Below are 16,280 nucleotides of genomic sequence, written 5' to 3' on the forward strand. Positions count from 1 at the left end.
ACCAAGCTACGAATATTCCACTATAATTTTAACAATTTAATGAATGGAAAATTAATTATGTCTGAATAACTTTATTATGGTAAAAACAGAAGAACTAGCTAGCACTATAGCTCTACAATATTTGATTACTTGAAAGTATAGAGTAACCCTAAATATAACTATACCATGTTAAAAACATTTTTTTATTATCAACTGAAGTTTAGAGAAGAGCTATCCTTATAAAAAAATTCCTTTACTGAACAGAAAAAGTATGCCTAAAAGCTATCGCTATAACAGAATGCCTATAAGCTGTAACATTGCAAGGCCCTGCCCTCCCCATATTTTTAAGGAATTAATATGATGTTTAATTCATTGAGAGGAATCATGTGATTGTATAGTTTCAAGGTTATAGTAAAAGAGGATTGACACTTGTATTTTATCATTAATAATATTCTGGTGAATAATTTTTGTTATGTTTAATTTAGAAAAGCCATTTAACTATAGTAGTAGCTTGGCTTCTGGGTTGTAGCCGTGTCCTTGGCGAATGATGGCGGCTGCAATGTCGACCGAAAAGTCTGTGAATTATTCGCCAAGGACACGGCTACAACCCAGAAGCCAAGCTACTTCAGACAATGGCCGTGAAAGCCTGCGAACATCATTAACCATTTAACTATAGTTTTACTGCTTCTCATTTTTTGTTAATAGGTTATGTGAATAAATGCAATTTTTTAGTATGTTATTTACTTTCAATTTTGTTTTAGTGCCCAAAAGTTATATTTGGAGTTTTTCAGAAGCTTTAATAATGATTCTAGAACTTTTGGTATTATTTGAGTGACTTGGCAGCACCCATTTTTTTCTGGACTTTTTTTTAGCTGCTGAGGCTTTCTGGCAATTTCTGTATGTATTCTCATGATTGGAAAGTTAAACACATTTTGTATTTCTCACAGTGTTTATCATTTGACTAAAGGGAGAGAGATAGTAAAGCAGAGTGGGGAGTGATATATGTTATTGGTTGCTTTTTAAAAGCTGTGTTGTGATTGGACAGTGAAGTCACAGTGTGGCTGGAGGCAGTTGCTCAAGCCAACTTAATAGTATGAATTAAGTGATGAACTTTACAGCTGTGGTCTGGGTTCCACCGGTAATTAACCTTGATTCTGACATTTATTTAGAATTTGAAAGTTACTCAGTAGACGTTTACGAAAATCGATAGATTGTAGGAGAGACGACAGCGACAATAAGCGTTTTCTGGCTCTAAGATGAGTTACCAGCGGCAGTGTAGTTTGTTGACAAAAACAAACAGTATTGGAATACGAAATTGTGACGTTCGTTGCTTTCAATAGCTATTTATTTGAAATGTTTTTGATATTCCTCCATACCTAGCAATGGTACTTTTAAAAATGGAGAAGAAATTTAACATGAACGGTCTGTGTATAGGCAGAAATATAAACGAGTGGGAATCGGAACTTCCGTGGTTAAAGAAAGAAAAAGATGAATATCACGCAGTGTGTAAATTTTGTAATTCCGAGTTTGACATCGCCAAAGGAGGACTAAAGGACTTGCGGCAGCATGAAACAAGGGATTACCACAAAAGAAATTTCGCTTGTGGCAGTAGTTATAGTAGCAGCTCAATGTTAAATTTTGTAACAAATCAAAATCATGGAGTCGTCGATGCTGAACTGCGCTGGGCGAATTTTATATGTGAAAATAATTTGCCAGGTAAGCTAAGTGACAGCTTTTCTAAATTAGCGGCCAAAATGTTCCCATATAGTGAAATCGCAAAGAACTTCAGTTGTAACTGTACAAAAACCAGTCAAATTATTACTCAAGCCCTTGGCTCATGTGCAGAGGAGATTATTACCAACATGAAAAAAATCTCAATTTACCCTGCTAATTGACGAGTCTACAAATGTTTCTGTCACCAGTCAAGTGGTGGTAATGGCTAGAATTTTCACAACAGAAGTTGAAACTCACCTCTACAAAGTGGTTGCGCTTAGGGGAAAAGCAACAGGTGAAAACCTGTTTAATGTTGTCAACAATTCAATCGAAGAAGACAACATTCCCTGGCAGAAGTGTATTAGCATATCATCAGATGGAGCTAAGACAATGGTAGGAGAATTTAATTCTGTATTGTCACGCATTCGAGGCAAGCAAGAAAATGTGTGGTTCCTTCATTGTACTTGCCACGTAGCCCACTTGGCTGCATCACATGCTTGCAGTGAATTGCCAGACCTTTGTGAACAGCTAACCCGAGATGTATACACACATTTCAAAGTATCTGACAAAAGGCAAGATGAGTTTAAAAACATTCAGCAGTTGCTTGATGTACCGGAACATAAAATATTATGCCCTTATGTTTTGATGTATAAACTCAACAACATCTATTGCCGGATAATGTATTTTATTTTCACCACAACTAATTACAAACCACTAACACAAACCGCCATCTTGCTAGACTCCTTGTTTGTTTTCCCACAATGCCAAGCACTACAAACAAGTCAATATGATGAAAAGAGAAAGGAGAAAATTGTCTATGTCCTGTAAATATTCACACATGCGTGCACATACCGCCCACCAAAAAAATGACATTTTTTTTTTTCCATACTTCATACATAACCTTGATACTAAAACACAAAACGAATAAGATCCAACATCACAAAAGCTCCTGATTATGTCCATAAGTTTAGGAGATTGGTAAAGGGCAAATTTTTGTCACAGGTCTCACAATTTCACCAGTAGAGGTTCTCAGTGTGACAACTCTTACAACACCATCTCTACCCGGGTGAGTTTTGATAACTCTGGCAGTTCTCCATTTCAAGGGTGGCAAGTTCGAGTCCTTCACTAACACTAATGCATTCTCCTTAACATTGGGTACTGCAGTATTCCACTTTGTCCTTTGATGGAGCGTGTGGAGATACTCGGTGCTCCAGCGTTTCCAGATGCATTGCTTCAGTTTGGTGATGAGCTGCCATCTATCCAAACGATTCTCCAAAAGGTGGGATAGATCCTGTTCCGGTATGCCAACAAGAGGAGCACCAATCAAAAAATGTCCAGGAGTCAAAACATCCAATTCTGAGGGATCTGCTGACAAAGGGCACAATGGTCTTGAGTTTAAAATTACTGAGATTTCAGTAAAGAGTGTGGTCAGTTCTTCAAATGTGAGTATTTGATTGCCAATAACTCTTTTCATGTGCACCTTTGCCGACTTGACAGCTGCCTCCCATAGACCTCCAAACTGTGGGCCAGCGGGAGGATTGAAGTGCCACACAATGTTGAGGTCAGCTAGGTGATCTTGCAGCATATGCCAGGCAGGCTCAGTAAACAAGGCTTGACGAATTTCTTTCATGTGTCTGTCAGCACCAATAAAGTTTTTACCTTGATCTGAATGTATGTCAGATGGTGTTCCTCTCAGAGATACAAATCTTTTTAGAGCAGCTAGAAATGCTTCTGTACATAGTGAGGACACAACCTCCAAATGTGTTGCCTTACTTGACATACACACAAACAAACAAAGATAACTTTTACTGATTGGGGCTTTACGTGTTTTGGTGGTCTTAGAAGAAAAGGGTCCAGCAAAGTCCACACCAACCTTCAGAAAAGGACGCACTTGTGAGAATCTTACACTTGGGAGATTCCCCATTAGAGGTGCAGGAGACCTTGCAGTCAACCTGAAACATGAGATACACCGATGAATACAGTGCCGAATGAGATGTCGAGCACTCACAATCCAAAACTGCCTTTGAATGAGAGATTGAGTAGCTTGAGGTCCTGCATGGAGATATGTGACATGGTAAAAGGTTACAATAAGCTTTGAAAGATGACATTTTCCTTGAAGCAATACTGGGTGTTTGGTACTTTCAGGCAAACAAGCATATTGCAAACGTCCGCCCACCCTGACAATTCCGAGGGAGTCAATAAATGGATACAAACTCCGCAAATTACTGGAACATTCATTGCGCTTCAGGAGTTTGATTTCTTTCATAAAATACTGATGTTGCACTACATGGATCCAAAACATCAGTGCAGACTGCATCTCCTCACACTTCAATATCTTAGAATCACAATGCGGGAGTTTTGAGAATACACTTTTGGCTCTGAGTATCCATGCTGTTACTCGCTTAAGTTTTGAAAATGATGAAAATGTTTCCAACAATTTCACCAATTCATTTTGTCTGTCCTCTTGCACTGCAAGGGCCTGACTTTGCACCGGCTTGCATTCTGGAAGCTCTAGGAAAGGTGATACCTCAAATTTGTTTACAGGCCATTCTGTGTCTGAATCTACCAACCAATCTGGACCATGAAACCACAGAGAACTCTCAATCAATTGATCAGGATAAACACCTCGGGATGCTAAGTCAGCTGGGTTGCACACTGAGGGAACATAGCGCCAAATTCCTGGGGGTGTGATAGCTTGAATCTCGGACACACGGTTTGCTACAAAGGCCTTAAACTTGTGAGGAGATGATTTAAGCCATGACAACACAGTCGTTGAATCTGACCACATGTACATAGTAAAATTGTCCAATCTGCTCTCAAACAATGTGTTCACATATAACCGCAATTTAGCAAGCAGCATAGCACCCAATAACTCAAGTCTGGGGATGGACAATGTCTTTAGCGGTGCCACCTTTGACTTGGCGATTACTAGATGGGTTGAGACCATACCAGTTTTGTCCACAAGTCTTACATAAATCACTGCAGCATATGCCTTTTCAGAGGCATCACAAAATCCGTGAAACTGAATGCAGCAGGCATCCAGAAAATGGATATATCGTGGAATCCTTACATTAGTCAGGGAAGACAATGATGTTCTGAAGTGTAACCACTGTTGAGCAACCTCTGCAGTGACTGGCTGATCCCATTCTAATCCCAGTGTCCAAAGAGTCTGGAGCAATATTTTAACCCAAACTATAACTGGGGACACCCATCCACATGGATCAAACAACCTAGCAATGGTGGAGAGAATTCCTCGTTTTGTGACAGATAGATGGGGTACATTGATGTGGTACATAAACTCGTCAGTGATGGGACACCAATGAATGCCCAGAACCTTAACTGCTAGACTTGTGTCTTGATCAAAGCTTCTGAGAGTCTCGCAATGTGCTACAGGCATATCCTCCAACATACTGGAATTGTTGGATGACCATTTACGTAACTCAAATCCTCCTTGAGCTAACAAGTCCACAAGTTCACACTTAAGTTGCACTGCCTCTTCTACAGAATTTGCTCCTGTTACAATGTCATCTACAAACACATCTCTTAACAATGTTTTTGATGCCTGAGGATATTGCTGGGCTTCGTCCAAGGCCAATTGCTGCAAGGTTCTCAAAGCTTGGTAAGGAGAAGATGCTAAACCATATGTGACAGTCTTCAGTTGATAAACATGGACACTTTCTTCGGGAGATGGTCGCCATAGAATGCACTGGTATTTCCAGTCATCAGGATGGATTTGAATCTGTCGATACATCTTACAGATGTCTGCAGTGAAAACAACAGGCCTAGTTCGAAAGTTCAAAAGAATATCACCAATGTTTTTATGAAGTTTTGTACCAGTAAGGAGCAAATCATTCAATGAGATGCCTTTAGAAGTTGCTGCTGACCCATCAAACACCACACGAAGTTTTGTGGTAGAACTTGATTCCTTGAGTACAGCATGATGAGGAATGACATAGGCTATTTCATCATCTTGACCCTGAATATGCTGAATGCTTGTCACGCGGGTCATGTGGCCTAAACATTCATATTCTTTGAGAAACTGGCTATATTCCCTTGCGAGATCAGGTGACTTCTTCAACCTACACTCTAGGCGCTCAAATCTTGATAAAGCAGAGTGCAAAGAATGACCCATGTCCTTCACCTCCTGATTGAATGGTAAACGAAGTATGTATCGCCCTTCAGCATTGCGTTCATGTGTTGCAAGGAAGTGGTCTTCACATTTCTTGTCATCATCTGATATAAGGTCGACTGATGGCACTTCTTCAATTTCCCAAAACTTCTGTAATTGTACATCTAGGTTAGTTGTTCTTATCAAGCATGACACAGGTGGGTTCACATGTGTTTCACACTTGGCCTTACCACTCACAACCCAACAAAACAGAGAGTGGAAAGCATTAGGCTCCCCTGGTAATTTAGCTCCAGTCAGCACTTCACTGACGATATCAGCTGAAAGGAGCATGTCAACAGGCCCAGGTTTGTCGAATGATGGATCTGCTAATTTTAAACCCTTGAGGTGAGTAACTGAGCCTTGTGAGATTCTTGAACAAGGCATGGGATGTGTTATTTCAGATAGAACTGTGCCCTTTACATTAAATTGAATATGTTGAGAATCCACTGGTTTTATTGAACAATGGACAATGCCTCTGGCCCCTGGCACAGGAGTCTGACCAACACCAGCAATTTCAACATTCTGACGATGACGTTTCAATCCCAACCGCTGTACACAATCTTCAGTCAAAAATGTAGTTTGTGAAGCACCATCTAGCAAGGCTCTTACCACTTGAAACTGTCCACTTCCATCTCTCACATGCACAAGAGCAGTGGTTAATAAAATGGTAGTTGATTGATCCTGATTATCACCTGACAGATGTAGCGATTGTAATTTATTTACAAATGGTTCATAAGCTGGAGTATCATTTGTATCATTTTGAGTACTCTCTGGCTGAGTTGGGTGATTGTTGTGGTTGAAGTGCAAAACTGAATGGTGTCTCTTTTGACAATGATTGCATGAAAATTTTGATAAACATCTCTGAGCATAATGATGTTTTTTCAAACAATTAAAACACATATTTTGCTCCTTCACAAACTGCATCCTCTCATCAATGTTCTTAGACAAAAAATGTTCACACTTACTAAGTGAATGATTTTCGTTACAAAATGCACAGCACAGAACATTTCCAACTGCTACGAGGGCAGTGCTTCGGCCACTGGTTGGTCTAAAGGGTGGTTTCACACTAAATGTTGCAGTCCTGTTGTAGCTACGACCAACTGTAGAGGTTTTAACCTCATGATTCCCTTGAACACTAAGTAGTTTAACATTTTCATTCGCCACAGCACGACGCTCTAAGAATGCAAGGAGATGGTCACAAGTGGGCAAATCTTGCTCCACAGCTATTTCAAATGATTCACGTAAATTTGAGTCTAGTTTCTCAAGAAGAATATTCAGTAGGAGAAAGCTCCACTCAGACACTGGAAAATTATCAGCCCTTAATGCATTCAAATTCTCTTGCACCACACTAACAAAGCGGGATAATGAGTCTGGTGGGTTAGAATGCACAGATGGAAGATGAAGTATTTTCTGAACATGAATGGTAGCAGCAATGCGTAGATTCTGGTATTTCTTTTCCAGCAATGACCAAATTACTTCGTAATTTTCGTTGGTGAGGGGTAAATTACTTACCAGCTCTCTTGGCTCATCTTTCAGGCATCCAATAAGATAATGCAGTTTCTGCACATTGCTGAGTGACACATCTTGATGCACAATGGATTTAAAAAGCTCAGAAAAGGATGCCCATTCTGCCCTGCTTCCTGAAAACACCGGCAAAGGAAGTGGAGGCAGGACTGCACGTGAGAATGTTGCACGAGAGGTTAGGTCTGCCGCTCTAACTGTACACCGATTATGTTCAATACGAAGTTGCCTAAACAACCTTTCGAACGTCACAAAGGCTGTCCCCAATTCATCAACTGTACGTACTTCTGGTTTCGGCGGTACTGCACACAAAGCAAAGTAGTTAGCCAGCAATTCGTCTTTCTTTTCTGAGACTTCTTCAAACGCAATTGCAAATTCTTCAAAAAGATCTGGATTGTTGGCTGTTTCCTTTAAAATTGCACTAACTTCATTTACTTTGTCCATAACATAGTCAAAAATGATAAGCTGTAACTCGGTTGTTGAAGCCGCCATGACACCAATAGCACACACACACAGAAATGTTTTTAAAACTGGTTGCTCATATCTTTTATCCGGCCCGGAGGACCAAACTTATGTTTTGATGTATAAACTCAACAACATCTATTGCCGGATAATGTATTTTATTTTCACCACAACTAATTACAAACCACTAACACAAACCGCCATCTTGCTAGACTCCTTGTTTGTTTTCCCACAATGCCAAGCACTACAAACAAGTCAATATGATGAAAAGAGAAAGGAGAAAATTGTCTATGTCCTGTAAATATTCACACATGCGTGCACACTATGTTTTACCCGGTGGCTTGCGATGTTGCACTGTGTTGATCGCCTTCTTGAACAGTGGTCAGCTCTTCAAGAATATTTTTTTCAAAAACTGAACCAAGGGAGTGTAATATGGAGTCTGTACAGCGCATAAAAAAGGTTTTGCACTCACAGTCAGCAAAGCTGTATTTTCTTTTTTTAAGTGCAACTCTACCGCGTTTTTTGAAATTTAACCTTCTATTGCAACAGGAACGGCCTTATGTGCAAAAATTATACTCAGAAATGAGTGTCTTGTTACGCCAGTTAACCGCTAGTTTTGTTCAGTTCAGTGCAATTCAACAAGCACCTGATATAACAGCTGTTGACTTTGTAAGGCAAAACCAACTTCTAAATGAAGGAATCTTCATTGGTCATGCCACACGAACACATTTGGAAAATCACCAAATAAACTCACAGGAAGAGACAGAATTTTTCAATTGTGTTCGTAAGTTTTATGAGATAGGTACAAAAGATTTGCATCGTCTTCTCCCACTCAAGAATGATGTTTTGAAGAACATAGACATTTTTGATCCAGCTAAACAGCAGTCTGGAGAATGGGTAAAGGTGGAAAACTTGGCCAAAGCATTTCCGAATGTCATCGCAAGCAATGAATATGATGAACTGAATTCTGAATTTGTTACATATTCACTGTGGGATCCACCAGCAGAATTGAGCACTGCTCAGACACTTGGGCCTGGCAAATATTGGCATAAAGTGTCACAGTGTGGAATTAATGGGAAAACATGTTTTCCACTGCTTTGTAAACTTGCAAAGGCAATGCTTATTCTTCCACACAGCAATGCAGGGGTGGAAAGGATATTTAGTAAGCTCAACCTTATGAAGACAGCGCACAGGTCATGTCTTGAATCGCCAATGCTCAATGCTTTGTTGCATATCTCTTCTAGGAAGAATATGGCAGAATTCCAGCCAACAGAAGAAATGAGGAATAGGGCAAAACATCTGAAAAAGTGATATTTAAATACTGCCCTACGTGTGTGTGTGTGTAAATACTTATATAAAGTGTTAAAAATTGCGAAATTGTGATGTTTTGATTGAAGTATAGTTACATACATTATGATCAAGTAATTTTCATCAAAATTGCATATTTGTTTGTATTTTTTAATGTACAGGATTTTACAGGATATTTTATATTCAAATCAAGGATATTACAGGATATTTTACCTTTCAATCAAGGATGTTGTTTACAAAGTGGTGGCAGCCCTGGAATATGCTATTTGATCAGACTTCATTCTAGAAAATAAAACTCTTTTACAAAGAAATATTTTCCCCATACTGTTTGATAGAATAGTTGTGTCACAAGATAATACAAAGTACTCACAATAATCTGCATGAGATTTATTAAACCATGGAGTTAATGAACACATAATTTTAAAAAGAAGTTGATAACACAAAGAACATTATTCAAACTGATAAAATTAATTTAAACCTATCCTACAAAAGTCATTTATCTGCCATTGTTTTGACTGTGAAGTTTTAAAAATACACTTTCTCAAAAAAAGGAGGGGGGGGGGGGAATTATTGTTATTGTTACATCTGCAAAAAAATCAGTAAAAAATTTTTCATTTTTCATTAAATTAATGTGCAAAGTTAGAAAAAAAAATGTTTCACTAAAAGAAATTAGTATTTAATACATTTTTTTTAAAAAAATAATAAAGAATGTAAGGTATTGAATAAAAATATTTTGATGTCCACTGTGTGGGCATATAGCACCAACAATTTATTACTTGTCAGCTTAAAACATGTAGTAATAATTTAACATTCACTAAGCACTCAACATATAACTGTATAAATTGAACACCTGAATAGTATCTTTGAATATATATACTGTATAGAAGTCGCCAGCCCAGGTTAAAATTTCTAATACGGTTTTGAGGTAGTTGGTTAATTCACCGCCGCAATCGCCACCATCTCTAGGGCATCGACTTGTGGTGGTCCCTAGTGGACAAGTGTCGAACTCTTCAAACACCCCTTCCCCCTCCCGTTGAACAACCTTGAGCTGCAGTGAATGATAGGTGAGGGGTGCGGGGAATGACAGCGGGCGACAGGTCTGCGCTCTAATGTGTAAATAACAACTAAGACGATACAGGGCGTTACGGCAGCGCACTGCAGCGGTGAAGTTCCCAAGCTGCTCATCATACGCTTCTGAAAAACGTAGAGTAAATCCTATCCACTCGCGACTTCTATACAGTATATATATTCAAAGATAGTATGTACCTATGAGGTAACGTGAGTGTTAGTGATAAAGTTCCCAGCCATACCCTGATGCATGAACACAAATGAATCCTGCGAAGGAAGTCATGCAATAAGTGGGCACAAGACCCGGTGAAGAGTAACAGAAACTACTGTCCACATGACAACACGTAGTCCAACAGTCTACCAGCTACTCGTGAAGGAAGCATGCAGAACTGTACGAAACATACCTCTGGTGCGGCCCGCACTTGTGCTGTTGGCAAAACTGCCACAGAGACTGGTAGGTCCTGCGACGAGGTCACCCGGCCATACCGGGACTGAGCTGTCGTGTGCGGCGACAGAACACACTCCGGTTCTTCTGACAGCAAGCCGGTTCCCCTCGGGAGATCGTCATTTGAACCAGCCGTGAGCAACGAAGACAGAGGCTTCAACCGACAACGCAGCTGGTCTTGGTTCCGACTCTTTCGGATGGCGGCCTGGCAGATCTGGTAGCTTCGCTGCATGTTCACTGCTCCGGGCGATAGTTTGCAAGTCGAGTGAGAATCACGCCCAGACCTTCTCAGTGTAACCTGCAAACAAGTGACACTATACACAGTCGCCAAGCTAGAACACACTATTTAAGAATTATTGCCCAGTTCATTACAAGAATCAAGTCTTGGTCTCTCAAAATCAGTAACCATTTCATCCATGAATTAAGCTTTAAAATAATTAATTGCGCCCATTTACTGACAGTATTCTTTACGTCTAGACAAGCAAATCCAGCTAAACCCATCAACATATTAACCCTTCTTAATTCCTTGCAATACAAGACAAGATGTTTTAAGTCTTTCTAGATGTATTTTTTCCAAATAAATAACAACTTCTGGAGTAAAACAGTTTCCAATTCCATCATAAATACGAACTACAAAATTTCAATTTCGAAGAAAAGGAAAAATCATACTGAGAATGAGATTACGCACAAATGTTCTGCCGTGGTTGGCCTGAGACTCTGACAGCCGACCAGGCCTCCTGCACGGGACGTGGGCCACTGAGCTGGGAGCACTGCCTGGCGCGACGGCAGGCAAGGTCGCTGTGGCCACCGAGCCCGTGACCGGTCCCTGCGTCCCTGCGGAGTTCACATGGTCCACTGTCGCCAGGCATACCACACACAAGACTTGACATCATGCTAACATCAAGATCGTTACAGATGAACGAATGGGCATTACTCACTTGAGAACAAACTAAGTTTGTTCCCGCCAGAAACAAACCTTAGTTGCTTCGGTGGAAAGGAAAGTGATCTGACCTGTCGTCCAATGTAACCACATTTTTCTAAGTAAAAAAAGTTACCCGTTACAAAATCATTCTACCTGACATGGGGTTAAGTATTTTACAATGAATATGAAATGCACAAATTTTCTTTCAATACACTGTCTTAAAGTTTTCTTATTATATTCTAAATTTATCACTAATGATTTACACAAACTCCAGTATGTTGCATTATACATTGAAATTTGTATAGGACAAATGAAAAATGTTGCTACCTACAGGAAAATATGAATAATTACAACTGATTGAAAATTAGCTTAAGTACTTAGGTCAAGACTAAACAGTATGCCCCATTTTGTCCACTAACTAAAAAAAATTTGATATTCTTTTACTCAGATATTTTTTATTAACCAGTTCACCACACTGCAATAGCACAGTGAATCGTAAACAAATTCCTGTTGCTGCAAGAACACTTTGCACTAGTGTATCTGTGTGGGATTTATTAAAACAGCCAATAAGGCTTTGGTATGTGGTATGAATAGCATAGGCTGTGGTGTTTACAACACAGACATTGATTGGATTGAGATATTTCTGGTTAACAAATGGTTGCTTTGCTGCAAATGAAGATCCTGCAAAAGTTGTTTATGAAATTATGTTTCATTTTGATTATCACCTAGGTTACTTCTGGATTATTCGTGGTCACCTGCATATCGCTTACAAGATTAGAAGGGAATTTTGGAGTCTTTGAAAGTTTATGAGGCCCAGTATGAAAAAGTTAATTGTTTGGTGTTCGATTCTGCTCCATACATGACCAAGTGTGCAAATACCTTGAAAGTTGTGATTGGTACAGTCTGATTCACATTCTGTGTTGGGCACACAAACTCAACATTATTGGAAACATTTGGGCAAAAGAACTTAAAGTACTCAACACTGCTGTTGCGAACATCAAGCACGTTTTCATAAACACAAGAAAACAAAAGCACTTGTTCCACACTTTCCTAGAAAACAGGCATGGAAAACCATGTGCACTCTTTCCTTTGTCTGTTGTTACCAGGGGGAATGCATGGTTCAAGAGTGTTTTTTATTTGGTTGAACATTTTCATGACATTCTTGATTTTGTTAGGACAGAAGACTTACAATCAACACAAAATGCAGGTGTGGAGTATTTGGCATCACTGTCTTCAAAAGACACTGAAGTAATTCACTGCCTAGCTACTTTTGTGAAAGATCATGGTAAAACCCTTGTTGATTCAATCAAGATGTTGGAAGGTGCTTCATACCCAACTACCCACACATTATACAGGATACTAAATGCCTTGAAAGAAGGTTTTGAAAATGTTTTGCAGGGCATTTATTTTGATGGGACTGCTGAACTTCTCTCGAAAATGAGTGTAGCTACTAGTGCTTCTGTAAAACTGACACTCAAGAAAACTGTGGCCCTGTCTCATGACAAACTTTCTTCTATGATGATGACAGCTGATCCATGCAAGATAAATTTTGACAGTATCAAATTTCTTGATCCAAAGTGTATCTTGTCAGAAGATGTAGAAAGAAACAGTGTCAAAACTACAGCCTGTAAGGGAAATGCAAATGGCAAGTACAGAAGAACTCATCGGTGGTTTCAGGGACTTACAAAACAACTTAAAGAAACAAGTATCTGAAAGTGGTGGATATGACATTGTCAAAGCTCTGGCCAATGTAAATTTGTATCATTTTGCATGCATATTTACATTTTTGTTAAATTTTTAAATTCAGGAATAATCAAAGTAAAATTAAACTTACAGATTGCTAAGCTGTTTGAGTGATATATTTGGATATTTTTGTATGTTTAGTGTTTGTTTATTGCCAAATCTTACATGCCAGTAAATATAAGTTTTTTTTAACGTAAATATATTAATTAATGAGAAAATAACTTAATTTTCACTTGAAAAATAAAACCACTTTTGACAAAAAATACCACCACTTTATAGCATAAAAAAAACCCACAAATGCATGTCCCTACTAATGAGATACTTATTTTTACTGATTATTCCGTGGCATTCACGTATTCATTAATAGGACAGGACAATGCTTCCTTGGGAAACCCCGATAGTTGTTTGGATATCAGAATTGACAATGTGGACCTAATCATTCAGGCTGAACTGAATGGGTACTATACACTTCATGTCATTAAGATAATACTATAATAATTTGTGTATTTTTATACTATTCCCAGTTAAATTTAATTATTTTTACTCAACATTATATCTTGATTAATCGTGACAAATGCCTTAGATGCTTTGCAAAAAATTCCTAGTGATTTATCATCAATTGCCTTGTATAGGTAGAGACACGGAAATTTCGTGAATCACAATACACCAATCCCTCGCATAGCACGTCTTCAATTAATGCGAATTCAGTTAGCACGATGTAAATTTTACTGCCCTAGTCTCGAATAGCACGTCTGTAAATTTCAGTTAGCACGAAATCGCCACAGGCTAAAAAAAATCTCGGAAACGACGCGACGTCAGGTATGGAATTCGAGGGGGGAAGAGTGGTTTGGAATGCGAGGGGAAAGAGATGCGCACGCAGATAAACAAACACCGGGCCGCACTGTTGATGCCCGGCCGCAGACCAGGCCCTACCGTTGATGCCCGTTTTAATCTTTGCCCAGGAATTCCCAGTGGTCCAATATTTACGTGAACCATACTGTACCACTTTTGCCGTGAGGTAGTAAACAAGTCCCGGAAATGTTTATGTGGAGCGGTCTCCCGACCTTTAAACAGAGGCTGGGGAATATAACACTTGCCGATCCGAGCCACACATACTCAGCAACTCGACACAGCGTTTGGTGAAATAAGTAAAGACAAAGTTTAACACGGTTTTTAATACGGCGTCACTGATTGCGCTAAAATTAAATTGGCGCAATTTTTGTTTCCCACATGTGACCATTTATAATTTACTGTAAGCATGGATAATAAAGTTTAACCACTTGACACGATAGACGATTCTTTATTTTTTATTGTACGAATGCTAGAATCGTTTTTTTCCTGTATCTGCGGCCTGCTTCTACAAAAGACAAGCTATCTGTAAGTAAATCTAGAATTTTTATTGCATAGGCGTGCCTACAGGGGGGGCCAGGTGGGCCATGGCCCCCCCTAATATAATCACTCAGATCGGAATTTTCTCTAATGCGTTCGTTAATATTCGTATATTCCTGGCACTGTGACACTCAAGCTGTTTTTCAGTGTTGCAGCATGCTAATTAACAATATTTTTAAACATTTTATCGTTCTGGAAATACAGCCGCCTTAGTTTATTTAAAACACGAGGTCCCTTAAAATGGCAAAGCAAAAAAAAATTTTAAGAGGTTTGTAAAAGTTCTGTTGTCTGAATTGCTGTGTTTGCATTCACTAAAAAGAAGTTCATTTCAAGGTAGATCTGGACCAAGCTATTGGAAAATTCGAGGGGGGAAAATGTGTAAGTACCCTTTAAACATTTGTCTATGGAAAAAAAAAAAAAAACATATTTTCAAGATTGTTAAAATTATATGGATATAAATATTAACAAGTAAACATATCTCGTTGATACTGCACAAAAATATAAACACGGCAATGAGTCAATGTATTTAGGCTATTTAACATTCTAAATTCAGCTTCTGATTTAAAAATTTAGCAGGGCCCCCCCTAATGGAAATGTCTGGGCACGCCTATGTTTGTCAATCAAACTCGGTACTTTGCGATTCATATTCGGTTTGAAGTATCACTACGGCCTTTCTTTTTAGAAGACTTTGACCACAGAATCGTGTGTAACCGCACACACTGCACTTACTTTGTTACGGACACTGACGAAGCAGATACTGTGGCTAACACCACGAGACTGGCAGCAGCAGCTTGTGTGCCGCACATGTGTATGGCGGCGTGTGGCGCGCTCGTAGGCCGTGCGACAAACTGTGCGCGGCACGCGGAAAAATAAAAACAATTCAACATTTAATATTTATCTTTAAAATTTATTATTTTTATTTTTTCACCCGTGTTTAGTGGAAACTGCGGATGCAAAGTCCGCACAAAGGCGGGCCGTCTATACTGTGCGTGCTTGCCGACCTATTAGAACACAGGCGGTGTTTTATGCCTTTTGACCTTGGTCACATCGAAACATCGCGGTTATGCAACAACGCGGGTAAAAGTTATGTCCCCCGACAACCGCGTTAAATAGGGAGTGTACCCGTATTTTAATGTTATGTTTGTGCTCTAGGGAAAATCTAAATCTGTTTATCTGTTAACTGATTTGTTTACATAGCCGCTTTTATAAGAGGTGTGCATAACAAATTAAATGTTTACATATGGCTGTGTGTTTTAAAGTTATATAAAACCCGTTCTTAATTTCATAAAAGTGTTTTAATTTTGTTAAGTTTTAAACGTAATAACAAAGGATCCAGCTGCTTGCAACAGCAGGCAGACAGACGCGCGCGCGTGTTGAAGGTCACGCCTGGGCGGGCAAGCCAACCTGCTGACTGACGGTAAATATGTTACCACTTATCTCCCGTTACACTGTGCCATGTTTTCTTTATCTAACGTATTCGGTGGTAGGCTTAAAAAGATAAATGATATGACATATGCATTTTCAAGTATTATTCTACGCATTTATATTATGTAAAGATTACT

General features: G+C 39.2%; 1 protein-coding gene across 6 annotated transcripts in view; it reads right to left on the minus strand.

Moving 5' to 3' along the window:
• Positions 1-16,280, minus strand: part of LOC134536598 (uncharacterized) — a 121,849-nt gene that overhangs the window by 51,645 nt on the left and 53,924 nt on the right. For all 6 annotated transcript variants that reach the window (XM_063376373.1, XM_063376372.1, XM_063376371.1 and 3 more), the window contains 2 exons: positions 11,353-11,498; positions 10,624-10,962 (listed from right to left, as the gene is read on the minus strand). In XM_063376373.1, coding sequence (XP_063232443.1) covers positions 10,624-10,962; positions 11,353-11,498 — 485 coding nt within the window. The remainder of the gene's footprint in view (positions 1-10,623; positions 10,963-11,352; positions 11,499-16,280) is intronic.

The sequence above is a fragment of the Bacillus rossius genome, chromosome 11 (assembly GCF_032445375.1).
Source record: "Bacillus rossius redtenbacheri isolate Brsri chromosome 11, Brsri_v3, whole genome shotgun sequence".
In the NCBI taxonomy this organism is placed as follows: domain Eukaryota; kingdom Metazoa; phylum Arthropoda; class Insecta; order Phasmatodea; family Bacillidae; genus Bacillus; species Bacillus rossius.